The following is an 18,513-nucleotide window of genomic DNA, read 5'->3' as shown; positions in this document are numbered from 1 at the left end:
CGTTCTTTTAACCAAGCTTCAGACATCAGCCTAAGAGTTAAATATGAATACTTTAGAAAGATCTTTGTTGAGGACTTCAATATTAGTTTTGGTTGCCCATCAACAGATGCATTTTTATTCTGTATTCGGTTGAAAGAGGAGATTAGTTACACCCATGATCAGGGCAGCAAACAAGATCTAATTACTCAATACAGAGTGCATAAGCTCAAAGCAAAAGTGTTTTACGAACTGCTTAAGAAAGAAGAAGATGGTGTAGTTAGTTTTAGCTTTGATTGCCAAAAAAATCAAGTGCTACCTAAACTACCTGATCAGTCTGCTTACTGCAGCCGACAACTCTATTGCTACAACTTTACGATATGCCAGGGCACGTCATCCTCCAAACAAGATCACCATAGTACTTATGTTTACACGTGGACTGAGCCAGAAAGGTATAAAGGGTCTAATGCTATTGAATCTGCAGTCTACTATCGACTAAGGAACACAAGCCTTGCTGGTGTACATACCGTAAGTCTGTACTGTGATGGCCGTGGTGGCCAGAACAAAAATAGCTCAATGATCGTTATGCTATGCAAATGGTTACAATCATATGCTCCACAAAATGTAAACAGAATTATACTGACGTTTCCGATCCCAGGACATTCATACATCCCTCCCGATAGAGTCTTTGGCCTCATTGAACAAGTGATAAAGAAGAGGGAAACCATAGTTGCTCCTGAATAATACTATAATCTATCCAGGGAGCATGGCCAGCTATTTAGACCAGTAGAAGATTATAAGTTTTATGATTGGAATAGTGCAGCTGAAGTAATATTAAAGAAACCTGGTAACTGGCATTTTCAATTTTCTCCGTTCAAGCGGTTCGTAATACATCGTTCAGAAAATGGAACTGTTCTCGTAAGAGGAGAGCCTAACTACAAGGTAGATGCTGGAGCAGCTAAATCAATATGCAGGCGTGGCAAAACCATTTCAAACATAACACCACAAGAATTGAAATTGGGAGTACCAATAAAACCTGAGAATCTAAAAGATGTGGAAAGCCTTTTGTGTAAGCATTATGGAAGTGAATGGAAAGACAATCCCCTTCTTGGCTGATACAGTTCTATCCTTGAAGACACAACAGTAGGTGAGGCAGAAGATGCTGTTGATGACATTATCGTGACAGATGATGAACTTAGTATATAGTATTTAGGACAAACTAAGAAACTCACTGTTTGCTCATTGCAAACCTTTAATTTTTTTTTATTTGCATATGTATGTTAAAATTGTGTTGAAAACAATGGTAAGCAAGTCGGTTTGTTTAGTGTTCTTAACTTACAATTTAAATGACCTGTTTGTTCCAAAGTCTGCATCTGTAGCTAAAATACACAATATAAATTTAATTAGTTATAATGTACATTCCTTTAGCAAAGTGCATCTTGTCCAAACCCAGCAGTTTCAAAATAAGCCATGTCCAGCTGACTGTTGCAAAATAGGCTATGTCCAAACAATTTTATTTAATTTAAGACACCCCAATTGTGCAATTTGTATGATACTTTGTGCCGTGGAAAGAAGACTCACTAGAAGATTGGTAGTATTTTTTAAATCACTGTTAACGCTTGGTAAATGGCGGCAGCAGTTTTTCCTGCATTACGACTTGATTTGATATGATTTATGCTGGACAAGGCTTACTTTGCAACTGGCCTACTCATATGTCTGTCATTTTTCATGACCCGGTCATGACGCTTGGTCTATATGCATGGATGGCTATGTACATGAACGTTTTAGAGGTTATTCTAAGTATCGATAAACTATACTTTCATGTTAGGCTTATCGACAACATATTTAATACGTTGGACAGATATATTGTCTTTAGTTGTTTTTCGTAGAGTGAATGATTAATAAACTCCACGAAAGGTAATGGAAAACATAATATTTAATTTATTTAATATTTAGCTACACTTGTCACTCGTCAAGGACACGAATCAATTGATTCAATATGTAAATTAACGAGTGATTTTTTCGGTGAATTTTAGAATTTTTTTCCCGAATTTATAGGTCAACAAATACAAATTTCTAATATGGTGGTCATAATGGCTTATAGGATGATGGTTGACTTGGAAACTAAGCTTCTTTTAGGACTTTGATCATTATGTATTGAAGTTATAATTTTTTCATAAAGTAAAAATTATTTGCATCACCCAGGGATCGAACCGAGGATATTAACTAATTGAATCAATAAGTATATTACTTGCAAATTTATTTAATGAATTTTGGAATTTTTTCCGAATTTCTAGCTAAATAATTACGAATTTCCAAGATGGTGCCCAAATGTCAAGATGGCGTGTGCCTCTATAATAATAAATTATTACTGCACTCTAGCAGGTTAAATTTTAACTAATATGATGATGGCGCATTCTAGTAGACGAAGACAATATGGCATCCTCCAGTAGACATAAACAAGATGGCGGATATGACACATACCAGCTGATAATATACCTTGGTATTTGTGGTGGGAGGTCAGTCTGCAAGTGGCTTCTGTGAAGGGATGAACTTTCGCCATTTTTATTTATTTTTGCTCTTATCGAGTTTGAACCGAGGACTCCGAGATCCATGTCGCAAGTGAGTTTTTTAAATATCATTTTATTAAAATATGATTGGTAAAATTTTATTTTAATTTTAATTTTTTCCAAATTTATAGATTAAATATTAGATTTTTCCAAGATGGTGGCCGTAACTAAAATTGCAATGGTCTAGAATCCAATATGGTGGGCGTAACAAAAAGTGTAACGATGACATCATACTCAATCAAGATGGCGGCCGTAACGAAACATGCATTTAAAGAATCCAAGATGGTGGTCGTAACGATATGTTCAACGGTGGTTTTTAAGTAATATTTTATTAAATTTAAATCAATTCATTTTTTTTAGAAATGTTAAAAATAATTTTAATTAAAATAAGATAATAAATAAATATTTTCAAGATGATGGCCATAACGGAAATTGCAATGGTGACGTCATAATCCTATATGATATCAGAGGCTTATTTGAGGCTGTAGACATAGATGACTAAGCCTCTTTTAGGATTTTGTGTTCTTTCTAAGGAAAAAGTTTTTTTAGGTTTTTCGAAATCCTAATTTTTGAATTTTTGAGGAAGAAAACGAGGTTTTCTCTCGAAAAAGATTAATTTTTTATTTTTACAGTTTTTTCAGTTTTTTTGGTGAAATGTTTTTCAAAAAACTGGAAATTTTGGTGGATTATGGCGAATTTTTGGCAAATGATGAATAATTTTTTTCAAATTTTGAAGGTCGAAGGTAAAGGTCAAGGTCATCCAAGATGGCTGCCGTGACATCACTGTTAAATATGTTGGATCGGCTCCCGGCTCCACACCCTGAACCATGTGCCAGTTCCGGCTATTACATAATAGTAATGTGCTTTCTTTTTGTAGAATTTTCGTTCAAATGTGCGTCCTTTTCGTAAAATGCTTGTCCTGTGTATACATTGCGTGTTCGGTGTGTTCGGTGAGTGCATTTCGTATTTGGAATGTACATAGCGTGGTCATCGCGTGCACTTTATGTGTCCAGTGCGTACTTTACGTGTTTGGTGTGTACATTGCCTGTTCAATACGTGGCCATTGTGTGTGCAATGCGTGTTCAGTGCGTACATTGCGTGGTTATTACGTGTACAATTCGTGGTCATTGCGTGTCCAGTGTGTACTGTGTGTCTAGTGTGTGTACTGTGTGTGTACTATATGTCCAGTGTGTACTGTGTTTTCAGTGTGTCCCGTGTATGTACTTTGCGTCCATTGCGTGTTCAGTGCGTGTATTGTATTAGCATTTCATATGTCGAATTTGCTTTCAAACGTGTTACCTTTTTGTAGTGTGCTTCTTCTTTAAATGTTGTTTTGAGAATTTTATTGTTGTAAATGAGCCGTGTTTTGACTAGCATATTACTCGAAAGTTTGCGTGTATATAAGCGAGTCCCAGACGAAAGGAATTTCAATTTGATACTAGCTGCGGCGATGTAAGGATCACCTAGTTTGCTACATGGGGTGCATAATTCATGTTATTAACTGTTCTTGTGAGTTAGATGGAATCTTTACCGTCTTTAACGTTGAACATGATGGAACTTGTATCATCGACTACTGACCCTGACGTCAGCGACGACAATGATGGCGCAGATCACGTTGACAACGTCGACGTCAACACTGGAGGAGACTTCAACAGTCGTTGTACCGCCAGCAGAAGAGAGCTAAATAACTTTAGTGCTGGCTGCACAGGAAACCACGATGAATTACGTTTCGCCCTCGATAGAGACTTCAATGGCTGGTGATTCGACAACAATTATCGAGCAACGATACCGTTACTGTGACAAGATTTTCTCAACCAACAGGAATGTTCGGCGACACGAGTACAGAGAATGTGCTAAGAATACTCCTCGCAATATGTTTGGCTGTGGGAAATGTCAGAAGCAGTTTGCCAGAAAAGATATTATGAAATCCGCACTTTTAAACATGCAGAGATGCTGTACGGCAGAAATTATGGGTTTCGTTGCAAAAGCGAATGATTGATGAACATAAGATTTTGTCAGGAATTGGTACAACTGCAATAACTTCAGTACCTGTCTGGTTCAGTTCTGAAAGGCTCGTATTATCGCCGTGGTGTCCTTGCAGCTACTGTGATACGTCTTTCGTATTTTCCCATGATGCACAAGGCATGAGCGGAGCAAATGTGTAAAGAATCATAAATACAAATTTCCAAGATGGCGTTCGTATGGGCTTATAGGAGGCTGATGTAAGAGTTACTTAAGCCTCTTTGGGATTTTTAACATGATTTATTAAAATTATTATTTTTTACAATTTTTTTTGCATCACCCAGGTATAAAACTAAGGCCAGGAATCGATCGAATCAATCTTTAAATTAATTGCAAATTAATTTAATGAATTGGGAAATATTTCCTGAATTTCTAGGTTAATAACTACACAACTCCAAGATGGTGCCAAAATTGCATTATGATGGGCACCTCAGTAATAATAAATGAATACTGAACTTTAGTGGACAAAAATTAAACTAACTTGCTAGTAGCACACTCTAGCAGACGAATTTACTATATAATATACTAGCCAGTGATATATAGCCTATATACCTTGGGAAAAGTAGTGGGAGGTCAGTCTGTCGGCGGCTTCCGTGGAGGAAGGATTGGTCGTAATTTTTTATTTTGAACTCACCGGTTCGAAGCGAGGACTCCATTATGTAAGTGCGTTTTTAGAATTATATTTTATTAAAATTTTATAAATTAATTTTTTCATTTAAAAAATTCAAATTTTTTTACGTAATAATTATGAATATTCAAGATGGTAGCCGTAACGAAAATTACAACTGTGATGTCATAATTCAAAATGGCAGAAAGTTATAGAAAACAAAATGGATGAATTCAAAATGGCGGGAAGTTCAAGAAAGCAAAATGGTGGATCCAAGATTGTTTTTCCAAGATGGCGGATACAAAATGGCCACCAGGGTCAAGGTCAAGTTTAAAGGTCAAGGTCATCCAAGATGGCCGCTGTGACATCACAATCCAAGATGGTGGACCCCATCCACATCCACACCCTGAAACCTAAGTTAGTGCAAACATTTGTACACTACTGCTATTATCTCAATACATTTAGTGAGTCCAAATACATTTTTGTACTTTTCTTGGCGATATCAAGCATAACATTTTTAATCAAATAACTGATTAATAGGCCACGTACGGACCTTTAAAATATAACGTGTGGCTGGATGACGTATATAGTACATCGCATCCTTTCGAGAACAAAGAGAAGATGTGTACTTTTAAGACATCAGCTGCTACAATTTATAATTTGGACGATGTGAAGCAATCAGTTAAACACAGTAGCGAAAAACTCTGTCGGGAAGAAAAATACTATGTAGGAAAATACCTGGCTAGATTCTGACTTCAGTAAACTGTTTGGAGCTCTGTATTAGTTAGTTGAAGCCAATTAAAAATTAAATGTTTATTAGATTGTTAAATTTAGTAAATGTTCCTGTAGTAGTGTAGAATTTATGTAATAATATTTTTGTTTGGTATTTTGTTGTTTTATTTCTCGAAACTGTTATTTATTTATTTTGGTAAATTATTATTTTTTCAGCAGTCTAGGACTGAACCGAAATGTTCAAATCGATCATTATTATAACAAGCTATTTTTTGATGATTTTTGGTATCTTTTCCGAATTCCTAGCTTAAAAATTACAGACTTTAAATATGGCGGCCAAGACAGAAAAAATAGCGAACGTCCAGGCAATAAATAATTATTGCATTCTAGAGGTAAAAACCCCAACTAAAATGGTGGCAGCGCCATCTAGCAGACGTAAACAGTATGTTGGCAGTGGCCTGCAACAGACGAAAACCAGATGGCGGACCCAAGATGGCGGCCGTGTCGTCATATAGGGTGGCATAATATCGGCATAATAGTGGTGGGAGGTCAGTCTGCCGATGGCTTCCGTGGAGGAAGGATTCGTCGACATTTTTAACCGAATAATCTTGTCGGATTTGAACCGAGGACTCTATGACGTAAGTTCTTTTTTGTTAAAATTTTATTAATTACATTTTTTACTAATTTAAAAATGTTTTCCATTTAAATCGGAATATAATTACAATTTTCAAGAAAGCGGCCAATTTTATTAAAATTTTGGACGTTCTTTTATTGCAATTTTATTAATTTATTTTTTTAATTTTAATTTTTCTCCCGATAATCTAGCTTAAAATATAAGGATTTTCAAAATGGGAGGCCTGGGTCGGCATTAATTTAGGAGTCTTAAGGCACTTTTAAGAATTTTGATTCTTCAAAGGTCACGTGTTTTTTGAGGCATTTCTAATTTCTGATTTTTTAATTTTTAAGGAAAAATACTAGAAATGTTTCTAAATGTTTCCCCTCGAAAAAGGGAAATTTCTAGCAATTGTGAGTCATTTATGAGGAATTTATAAGGTCAAGGTCATCCAATATGGCCGCCGTGAAGTCAGAATCCAAGATGGCAAACACAATCCATAATACTCGCACCGGCACCAGTCCTCGAACCTATATTTATATACTACTTTCATTTCTTGTCGGAAATTCATGTTATAAAATAAACTAAACGGTCGAGACCCCTTCTTAAGACTGGATAGGTAACGCAGTAGAGATAATGTTCCCCGAGAATGTTCTGTCGGTGCGTCGTTACGACCAAACGCACCGACCTCGAACATGATGCTGCTGTAGAACATCTTCTCGGCGCCGAAGCCGAGCGGACTGTCGATGAGGTGCCTGACGGTCGTGATGCTGCTGGGGGGCTCCGTGAGCAGCGAAGATACCACGCACGCGCCGTAGTAGTTGTTGAGCAGCACCGTCAGCACGAGCATGACGAGTAGCAACAGGCGCCACGCGGCCCGGCGGGAGTCCAGCGAGGTTCCTGCCGAACAAGGTGGTTCCTGTGAGCGCCAGAAGCTCTCCACGTTGCAGTCACGCGAAAGAAATAAAAGTTTGTTCGTTTTAACAAAACAAATATTTGTTCACAAAGAGTGTCCCATAACTCAACATTAAGCCGATAACAGTTGACAGACCTATGAATCACGGTTCTGAAATCAAAAAATTGTAATAGTTTTAAAGTTGTAGGCATTTTTCCAAAATTTTGAAATCCCCACGTTCCGCCAAATTATTTCATACTGTGACTTAATATGTTTGCCATACGATTATAAATAATTCTACTATTGACAAGAACTCAAAATAAAATCATAGCTGTTATAATTGTGGGGAAAAAAATCATTTGCATGACTAACGTGGCAACAATTTTCAAATTGAGTAACAGTAGTATGTATTTGCCAATCAGGAATCTGGGTGCGTTTCATAGTTCCGGTGCCGGTGACCGCCATCTTGGATTGTGACGTCACAGCTGGCATCTTGTATGACTTTTGATATATATATATATATTGACTTTTATTTGACCTTGAATGTAGCCGCAATTTCAAAATATGTTATTTTGAATGATATCACAGCCGCAATTTTGTTTTATAGATATTTCCGCTATTTTGTATTCAGCCATTCTAAAATATCACAGCAGCCATTTTGTTTTAGTCAGTAGGAGGATGCCATTTTGTTTTCGTTAGCTGGAATTCGCTATATCGGATGATGTAATGCCTTCCATATTGTTTTATTCTGCTGGATGTCACTATATTTGTTTCTACTGTTTGATCCTATATTGGCCCGGCGTCGCTCTGTCTCATGTACTGAAGATCAAGTTTCCAAAACCCACCAGTGTTGTTAACACCCTTAATAATGCATAAAATTTAAATTTTCTTATACAAAATACTTTGGATGCGAGGTTATTCCAACCATGAAACGATGGTCATCTGGTATGGAACACTTACGCCTTTGACATACGACCATTGTGACATAAAAAACTAAGAATTACATGATGTGTATATATAAATAACACATATTCGGACTTATCATATATATTATTTAATATTAATGAATAATAACAGCACCTGTTGGAGACCAAATAACTATCTTGTTTTTAAATACTACTAGGAGCACTAGTGTCGTGTTTTGCTCACAATATATACTATAGTAAGATACCACCATATTGGTTTAATTCATACCCACTACCATGAAGTATTGTAAATTAGCAGACCATTAATGTTTGTAGCATTCGCCTTTAGGAATTCGTCATTTTGTATTACATTATGTCCGTCATTTTGAAAATGTGTAATTTAATATAAAAATTAATAAATCTATTTAAACATTCCTCATAATATATCGATGATTCGATAGATTCCTGTTTTCGGTGAAGTTTCCCAAGAGCGAATTTAAGTCACCATCGACCAGGCTTAAGTAAGCCACTGATATCATATTGATTACCGTATTGAAAATCTGAAATTATTAACCTAATAATATTTAAAAAATTCTAGAAATCATTTTTAAAAATGACTATTATATTAATTATTTCGATCGATTTCCGTACATCGTGTATCGTTTGATACTCGGTTGTGGCAAAAATGGTAATTTAATATTTTAAATCATTATTAAATGTAATCATCTTCATTACATCAAGGACTCTATACAAGATCACTGCCCATTTACATAAATGTGTTACTAAATATAATTAAGCCTACCACACAGGCCGTATTCAGCGCACATTATGACTACTATACTTCCCAATACAAGCATATAAGCCAAGCATCACCGAGCAATGAGGTTTTTTTCGTCTTACTTGGTATTCTTTTAAATCAAGTCATGTCCAAAACCAGGTACATAGGACAAGCATTTCCGAACCACGGGACTTTTCTTCGATACATATACTTTTAAAATAGGTCATGTACAATGTCAGGTGTACAGCCCAAAATTATCCGAACTCGAGATTTTTTTTATTTTTCGATACTTGTCATTTCTTTCAAACAGGCCATGGCCTATTTAAATAGCCAAGACAAGAAACTCCGGACTTCCTGAACTAAGGTACAGATATAACATATTACAAACGTATATACCACTAACTAAACATGTTTTACGCTTACTATAGAATCAAAAAACCATGAAAAATATTTTATGCTTACTACAAACCAAGGACTAGGCACAGTCATCTAGGACACATATTTCGAAGTTCATTCATCAAAAAGTACGCACATTAGTCCTCTAGGACAAAATTTGAGCATACTTTCGTCATATAGGACACACATTTGGACACTTTAATCATCAAGGACACACATTCATCATACAGGACACATTTTTTTCATTTAGGAATCACATTGGACACAAATTCGTCATCTATGACACACATTTTTCATCTAGGACACAAATATAGAAGCACATTCGTCAACTAGGACACATATTTGGATACACATTTGTCATCTAGGACACACATGTGGACACATTGTAGGATACGATAGAATACGTCGGTAGGATACGGTCGTTAGGCTACAATAGTAAACGTTTGGCAGCATAAAATATGATCTGGCTACAAAAGCTCTAATTGCTCCAACTGGTTACAAATGATACAACGGACTACAACTGCTCAACTAGCTATAATGGTTCCAATTGATCCATCTGAATTATGTTGCAACTAGCTTCAATGGTTCCAACTGCTACAGCTATCTCTAATTGTTCTTTTTTTAATTTGGCTCCAACTGGACACAGTGTCTTCATTTGCTCCAACGGTTTTTAATATCAGTTTGCTCTAACTAGTCTCAATGGCTCGAGTGGTTTTATTAATACTTTCCATTTTGTTAGTCTTTGGCAACGATTTTTACATTCTTATATTTTCAGTAGTATTACCAAAAATCATTTTTAAGTTAAAATTTAGGACCGGAAATAAATATTTTTTATATACAAATAATTGTTTTATTATTTTCAATTTTTCACACATACACATTATACAAATAATAAATTCATTATATTTGGCCCACCCCTCTAAGTTCATAAAGTATAGTTCTGTTTCTTTGATGATACATATATTTTCGATAGTCTGCGAAGCAAGTAAAAATCTTAACCTGTCGACCAATATGTTCGTATTGTTTCACGACATGGGACGCACATTAGAAAAAATAATAGGTACCTTTTTGACGCACATCCAAATAAAAGGACGCACATTTTTGCTGCGCATTTTTTTAAAAGGGATGCTTATTAACTAAAAATGTAAGATCGTGCAAAAAGGATGCAGATTTTGGAGAGGCATTCTTCACAATGGAAGCAAATTTATCAAAAAAGGATTCAAATTTATAAAACAAATAACACGGTTAGTTTGGATGTCAATGTATAAAAAATTTACAAACTTTTGGTATTTTACCCACAGATAAAAAGGCAAACAAATGGACATTTATTAAATAACCACAACCTGCATACATATTAGGTTAAAACATTAATTTTTTTGGCCTGCAGAGTCTTTAACCCTCCAGCAGTCGCGTATATTGTTCTATCGTGAAAGGTCGCGTGGTTGACAGGTGTCACCCATTTTTTATTTTCATATAATACTGTTAAATAATGCTGTGGTTTGTAAATTATATCTTTCTGCAAGTTTAGGGGTTTCAATAAAGTGCAAAAACCAAAAATACACATTTTACACACATTGCTAATACACATATTTCATTACACATACATTAGAATCAACCAGTCAATATGGCATTGACAACAAAAACCTCCCTGGAACCTTCACGTCATGATATATACTTTTTACACACATTTTGTATTTACATATGCTCATTGTGCATACTTTATCGTTATTTGTCACTTCACTTTCATATCATACTTTCCACTTGTAAACACTACAGTCTAGCATATTCACATTATTTTTTTACAAACATTCTTCACGTACATTTTTTAGATGTTCATTGCACACCCATTTTCCGCATTTTGAACACCATTTTCGTGTCGTCTCGTCCCTGTGGCGTCCACAAAGGAAACAACGTCCTCTGGCACCGTCACGTCCTTTTGATGCATTTGCATTACCTTCTGGTTGTCCGAGTAGAATGTGGGCTCGTCGTCTCAGTTCAACTGGAATTTGCGGCAATGTTGAGCGATACTGGATCTGTGGCCTAATTAATTCCCAAGCCAGATCTCCGAGGAATTCACTTCTAGATAATGGCTTTCCCAAATTAAGCTTCAAAATTACTAATGCATTGAGAGCCGAAATGTTCAACAAGTCGAAAAAAACTACCATTGGCCACCTTCGTGTAGTTCTTACCACGTAATATTTTTCTATCAGTTGATCAAGTAAATCAACCCCGATTTTTGTCTTGTTGTAAAATATGATTATCTCTGAATTTCTGAGGTCTCCGGTTTCCTCGTCAATGTTGCTGTCATGATGCAAAGTTGATAACAACAAAACTGCTTGATTTTTCTTAGAGCAGTATGAAACCAATGTAATATCTTCTTGGAACCCAAACATTGAAGAATTAGGCTCACGCTGTTTATTTGGCAAAAATTCTCTCGGAATTTCAGCCTTGTTTTTTCTGAGAGTGCCGACAAAGGTAAGTCCTTTTGACAAAAGGTTTTTAGCCAGAGGATAGCTGCTAAACCAATTATCTGTGGTCACATTACGATGTGAACCATTGATAGGCTCACACAGCCTCATAACATCTGTCGGCGAGTTGCTTTTCCTGAAAGGTCCTTCGGGTTGATTACCTAGGTAACATTCTAAATTCATCGTGTATGCTATTTTTGCATCTACAAGCGCAAACACTTTAATTCCATATTTGGCCGGTTTCTTTGGTAGATACTGACGGAATGGACATTTCCCACGAAATGCCAACAGCTGTTCATCTATTGTGAGATATTCACTAGGAATGAAATATTTTGAAAAATTGTTGTTTACAACTTCAAAAATATTTCTTATGGGAGCAAATTTGTCATATTCTCTTCGAGTAGCCCTATCTCGAATGTCATCGAAACGAAGGCATCTGAGAAGAAAGAAAAACCTCCGTTTACTCATTGTCAGGTAGCAAGATTCTAAGCCATTCCCCTTGGTGTTGTCCCATAATTTATCAATGTTTGTCCTTGAGCCTTTGTAAGTACCTATCAAAAGAAGAAGTCCAAATAAGGCCCTAATTTCCACTTCATCTGTGTTTTTTGCATCACGTTCCCTTTCATATTTACATTTTACAGAATCAATGTAAATATTTGTAGATTCTACAATAATATTGAAAACCTGCTCGTCTATGAAAAGATCTAACATTTTTTCTGGAGAAACGAGCTTTGTGGCTACTCCTTTCGGTCCTGGCAGCTGCGTAATTGTTTTTTCTCTACGGGTTCTGACATTTTTTTTAGGCAAACTGCAGACCCATTTTGTTTTTCCATTTTTCCCTACAAAAGTTTTATAGTTTTGCTCTTGAGTGTCAGCATCACTGTTCTCGTCACCAGACTGATCAGTGCCAGAATCATGATCACTCTCACACACATAATCACTTTCATCAGAATCCGACTCACCAGCAATCTCGTCTTCTTCAACTTCATTCAGCCACTTCATCCACACGGCTGGATCCGAGGAAACTTCTGTCCTTCTCTTTTTTGGTTCCGCCATACTGGCCTGCAAAGCCAGTAAGGCGTAGTAACAATTATAAAATTTTCAATCAAAATAAAATAATAAAATTACAAAAGTGAAAAATTTAAATTTTTACAGCAAATAAGTTCTTTCAAATTATAAACATATCATTTGAATATATAAAGTATCTTTACTGAGAATACATTATTATAAAACAGAAATTAAAAATTGCAATCCTACCTTATATCAAAGTTATGTAGATGGTCGCACGGGGGACATATGTTAACCAACTCACTTCTAACATTAACCACACAACATCGTCAGAGAAAAGCAGGCGACTAACTACAGTGGTACAATCCGCCAAGCCTCACAGAAAGGTACTGTGAGGCTCGGACCGGAAACCCCTCCCAATACCTAGTTCTTGGTAACAAAGAGGAAGTGGGTGACACATGTCAACCACGCGACTGCCGGAGGGTTAATGGAGCACGGATGCCTCGTCGACTATAGCTACTGCCTCGTTGTCTCCAGTTAATTCTTAATAGACTTTGGTCACTGGTTTTTGTCCCCAGCCGCAGAAACGCAGGTATCCGACTAGCCATCTTTGGAATTACTCTCGGTGAATACTACTTTGGTGAGTCAGGGGCAATGACGTCTTCGGCCGCGGTTGCTACAGGACTTTGATTTGATCTTTATTGGAACCAGATCTAAGATGCCTGCTTCAGGTAGATATGTTCTGGATGCAGGAACACTGTTGGATCACAGGGAGTGAACCTGACTCCCACGGGAGAAGGTACCTGCCGTTTGAGGTGTTGGAGCTTTTGCCAGCTCAAGTATCCGAGGAAGAATCTAACAGGGCCACGGAAAGGGTGCACGAATGCGAATTTATACCCTCTCAGCACCAAGACAGCTTACTACCTTCTCGTAAAACCAAAGGGTGTTTACCAATGTGAACTCTGTCGGGGAGTCTTCATCTGTCGAGATTCTCAGATGTTGGAAAGAGGTATCTGGTGAGATGGAAAAGCCCTCTCTACAAGCAACGGAACATGGTTCGGAAACTTTACCTGGGGGTTAGAACTATCGGGCCCTCAGGCCGTCGAGTCTCAAAAGCCTCGGTTCACCATGAAGATACATTAGCGTTGAGGCAATGACTAGTCTGGGCACGGCTTTTGCTTTGGAAACAGACTCAACTGGGCAGAATTAAGGTAGTAATATATCGGGCGATGGAGCCGATGAGGCATCCGAGGGGCTGGCCCTGCGGGACCAGTTTCCTAAGCATCCCCTGTGTCTCGAACTGGGGCAGTTACCGTACTAGCTTAAGGGATAAAAGAACGTATAAAGCTTCAAGTGCAAGACAAATATAGGCACTAGTGAGGGATGATTCTTGTACTGCTGGTATTCTCCATTATGGTTTTCTCTATCAGCCTATGTTACATTGTGAGGACTCACACTGGACGTTGGTAGCTCTGATTGCTTAGAGCACATCCTGAGGCATCCCCACTCTATTAAGGGGCAGATACAGTGAGAGGAGTAATAGCTCTGGCACTAACCTAGTAATGTAGAAGAAGTTGGACGCACTTCGGCCAGATAACAGACTTTCTGGGTTCTCTGAGAGAGCCCAGAGATTTAGAAGACTTTCTTAAGTATCTCGTGTTACTCTTAGGATGAAGTATTATTTTAGTCAACCATGTGTTAGCCTGATAATGTTAAGGGGGTGTGGGTGGAAATTATTCTGGGATGGTGTGCCTCAGCCTCTTGTAAGCCTTTACCAAACACCTCCAAGTTTATATGAAATTGTTTAGGTATCTTTTTTTCGATACCTTAGCAGGCCACGCCAAACCATTCCCTCCTTGCGAGGGGACCAAATATTGGACCCGAAAGGGATTTGACATTGGCATAAAATAAATTTGCTCTAGTTATAGGGAAATTCGTCTCTATGGATTTTCATGTTCACACCATTAACCGCGACATACCACCTAGGACACAAAAAAAATGCCTTCCGTAAAACTAAAAACCTGTCTACCCTCAGGCCGCAGTAATGGATAAATGTCTCGCCAAAACACTTTCTGGCATCTACAAAGTGCCACGTTCCTGTGAGCTAGTTCATGTAAGATGGAAAAGTAGAAGGGTGACTATAGGAGTGAAATAATGCATAAGGGCTACTAAAACTAGAACCACAAATCAGACATTGTGGGCATCATTACCATTCACAGTGTAGATTTCGACAAATTTAAAACCTTATATAGCACAGATAATTACACGAAAATGTCATTATAGATGCCACAAAATATTTTTTTTTTTACATTTAGAAACCATTAATAGAGGTATAGGTCTAGAAAATCATGGACACTCTTTATGGAAAGCAAAAAAAAAAACACTAGCAGAATGTACATCCAACACTGATTGACTATGAACAACCAATAAGATAAGGCTGCTATTAATTAGCAGATACAGAAGCCAATAGCAGGAGAGCCCCCATCTGATTGGCTGGCAATAAAGCCAATTGTAAGAGGCTTCTTGCCATTGGCCACCTGCAGAAGCAACATGACAAGTGTATTTAAAGCTTTAGCACCACCCAGCTCTCGGTTTAATTTAAACCCTGATGATGCTGATGCTTGATGCAATGCAGAGCAAATCATCAGCACACAATACCTCTGACGAGGCTCACCTTAAAAAGCCAAAATAGTTTACTTATTTAGCTGATTATACACTTTAACTTAATTGTTAGTATTCATAGTATTTTACGATCGCGGGTTCGTAAAGGATAGCCCAATTAAAGATTTTATTACACTACACAGTTTTATTGATTTCCACTATTTACTACATTAACAAATAATCTAAAAATGACAAATAATCAATTGCACTTAAAAATGTTGCTTTCCCAGTCACTCGTTTTTAAACACCGCACACCTCGCTGGGCCGCACCCCTGGCACAACTCTCGCCACCGCACCCCTCGTGGACCTCCGTCACACGACTCCGTCGCCGCACTCCACCGCCGCCGTCGCACCTCCCTTCGCCGAGGACCCACTCGACGCCTCGCTCGGAACTTCGCTCGGAACTGGGCCGCGCCCGTGACACTATCGCCCGGAACTGAACTCTTCGCCCTGGAACCTTCGTCCAGGGACTTCGCCGCTCTATCACCCGGAAACTCCGCCGTGGGAAAACTCTCGACTCCACTGAACTGACTCCCTGCCCTGGAACCTTCGTCCAAGGACTTCGCCACTCTGCCGCACCTGTGGCACTATCGCCCCGGAAGCTCCGCCGTGGGAACACTCCCAGCTCCAATCTGAACTGACTCACTCTCTCTCCCTGAAGCCGGCGTCCTCGGCTTATATATCGGCCCAAGCGCCATTCTAGAATTCACAAGCGCGGCTGGGGCCAGTCACATCATTCCGCACCACCCGGTGGCAGAGATCTCTCGAAACATGTGTCGCGGCTCGGGTAACTCCGCAGCTGTCAGGTGTCTGACTATCAGCGCCGCGCGGGGAGCGTTGGGAAGAATGGGGGAAGCGACGATCCTTGTTTTCTTCCAGGCCCCGCGCGGCACGTCTCATGTTTCAGCGGCCGCCAGCTAGCTCTGCACCTGCACGTTTCGTGGCCTTGCTCACGTTCGTAACATTATTTTGTGTCTTCTAGAAGAAATATTAGAGCTCTTACTATAATGTACAGAATGTCCGTAAAGTGAAGGTGCATTTATGAACGTGTGTTGTGGCTAACAGAAATGAAAGTTGAACTGTATTGGATAGTATCGCAAAACGTTTCTGATGTATGATATGCATTGGTGTGCGCGGGCAGGTGATGATGCAGCACCACGAACACCACGAATCGCGTAGCAGCAGCATATCAGATCACGTCAGTCGAGATGTGGGTGGTACAGAAGAAAGTTCAGTGTGTTCTGTGGCTTTTTAAATTAAAATCAGTGGCCCAAGTTCATGTGAATATCGTCGCATGTAAAACGCAGAACCACCACATAGGTATAATATTAATCGGTGGGCTAAGCAGTTCAAGGGTACTGGAAGTTTGTTGGACACACCCTGTTCCGTTAGGCAATCGGTAAGTGACGAGTGTGTAGATGCTATACGGTAGAGCTACCTAAGGAGCCCCAAAAAAAATCGGTGCGCGTGTGTGCTCGAGAATTAGGCATAACCAAGACTACAGTTAATACGGTTTTAAAGAAACGCCTACGTTTATCAGGTTACAGAATGCAGCTGTTACACACTATCAAACCAGCGGACAGACCCACACGATTCGCGTTTGTTACGAATATGCTTGATGAGATCGACAAGGATTAATGATATCTGAAGGTGATTGTGTTTAGCGATGAGGCCACATTCTATGTTTGTGGACATGTTCTTCGCCATAACGTCTGAATATTGGCTGTTGAAAATCTCGTGCCTACATTGAGTACGAACGTAAAACCCCTAAGGTAAATGTTTTGTGTTTCCTGATGCATGATAAAGTATAGGCCTTATTTTTCGGTGCAAACTGTGACGACAAACAGCTGCCTTGACATTTTGCAATTGTATGTAGTGCCACAATTTCCAAAAAGTGTCATTTTTCAACGGGATGGCGATACTTAACACTACACCATATTTGTTCGTGAGTTTCTGGATACATTATTCCCCAGCGGGGATAGGCATGGGTGATGTCAAGGCATGGCCATCACGATCTCCGGACCTAACGTCGCGCCGTTAGAATTTTACCTGTGAAGCAAAAAGTGTATAGTGTGCATATCAGCGACATAATCATTTCAAACCGAGAATTACAGATGTTATTCGCTTTGTTACACCAGAATTTAAAGTGTGTGGGAAGAACTAAAATATTGTTTCTATGTGTGTAGGGCAACAAATGCCCTGAACAACCATGCCAACTTGGAGACTTTACAATTTATTGGGCGAAGGTATCACGTTTCTATATATCTTGTTACGTTGCTTTCCGGTGACCGGTCGAAAGTGCACCATAACTTTATGAACACATTGTATTCCTTAAGGCACTGTCATTGTGTTATTATGTTCTATACTCCTGTAAGAAATATATTGTAACAGAAGCTCTTTTCCCACACTAACTAAAGCAACCATAAAATCTTGGCTCTACTCAAGGGCGTATCCAGAGGATAACTCACCCCCAGTTCCCAATTGGGAAAATAAGGAGTAATGAGCTGTACCTAAATAAAAAAGCTTAGGCCAAAATTACAATAGTGTGCCACCTCTGTCCGTTATACGTCCGTCAGTCACCTGACCTGCAGCCAATAACATGGACAGAGAATACCATCCATCCATTCATTAAAAGTTTCGTAACATCATACTTTTGAAGGTCGGATGAATGGAATTATAACCTCCAAATGTCAGCTAAGTTTTTGCAAGTCGAAATATTATTATGTAATAAGATTTGAAATTTTTAATAGTTTAGCTGCTACCCAATATATTTTTTAGCCTACATTCGAAAGAGCTGTAATTTTAACAAAAAAGTTTAGTGTCACATTAGAGTAATTAATTACAAATGTTAACTACAAACAAGTCTAAATGAATACCAGAGT

General features: G+C 38.4%; 1 protein-coding gene across 1 annotated transcript in view; it reads right to left on the bottom strand.

The window, feature by feature from the left end:
• Positions 1-13,018, bottom strand: part of LOC134539373 (ionotropic receptor 75a-like) — a 29,062-nt gene extending 16,044 nt beyond the window's left edge. The window contains exons 1-2 of the mRNA XM_063381404.1: positions 12,925-13,018; positions 7,209-7,420 (exon numbers count right to left, since the gene is read on the bottom strand). Coding sequence (XP_063237474.1) covers positions 7,209-7,420; positions 12,925-13,018 — 306 coding nt within the window. The remainder of the gene's footprint in view (positions 1-7,208; positions 7,421-12,924) is intronic.
• Positions 13,019-18,513: the final 5,495 nt, after the last annotated feature.

Source organism: Bacillus rossius, chromosome 1 (assembly GCF_032445375.1).
Source record: "Bacillus rossius redtenbacheri isolate Brsri chromosome 1, Brsri_v3, whole genome shotgun sequence".
Taxonomy (NCBI): Eukaryota; Metazoa; Arthropoda; class Insecta; order Phasmatodea; family Bacillidae; genus Bacillus; species Bacillus rossius.
Note: the sequence above shows the minus strand (reverse complement) of the source record. Positions and strands in the feature narration are given on the sequence as shown.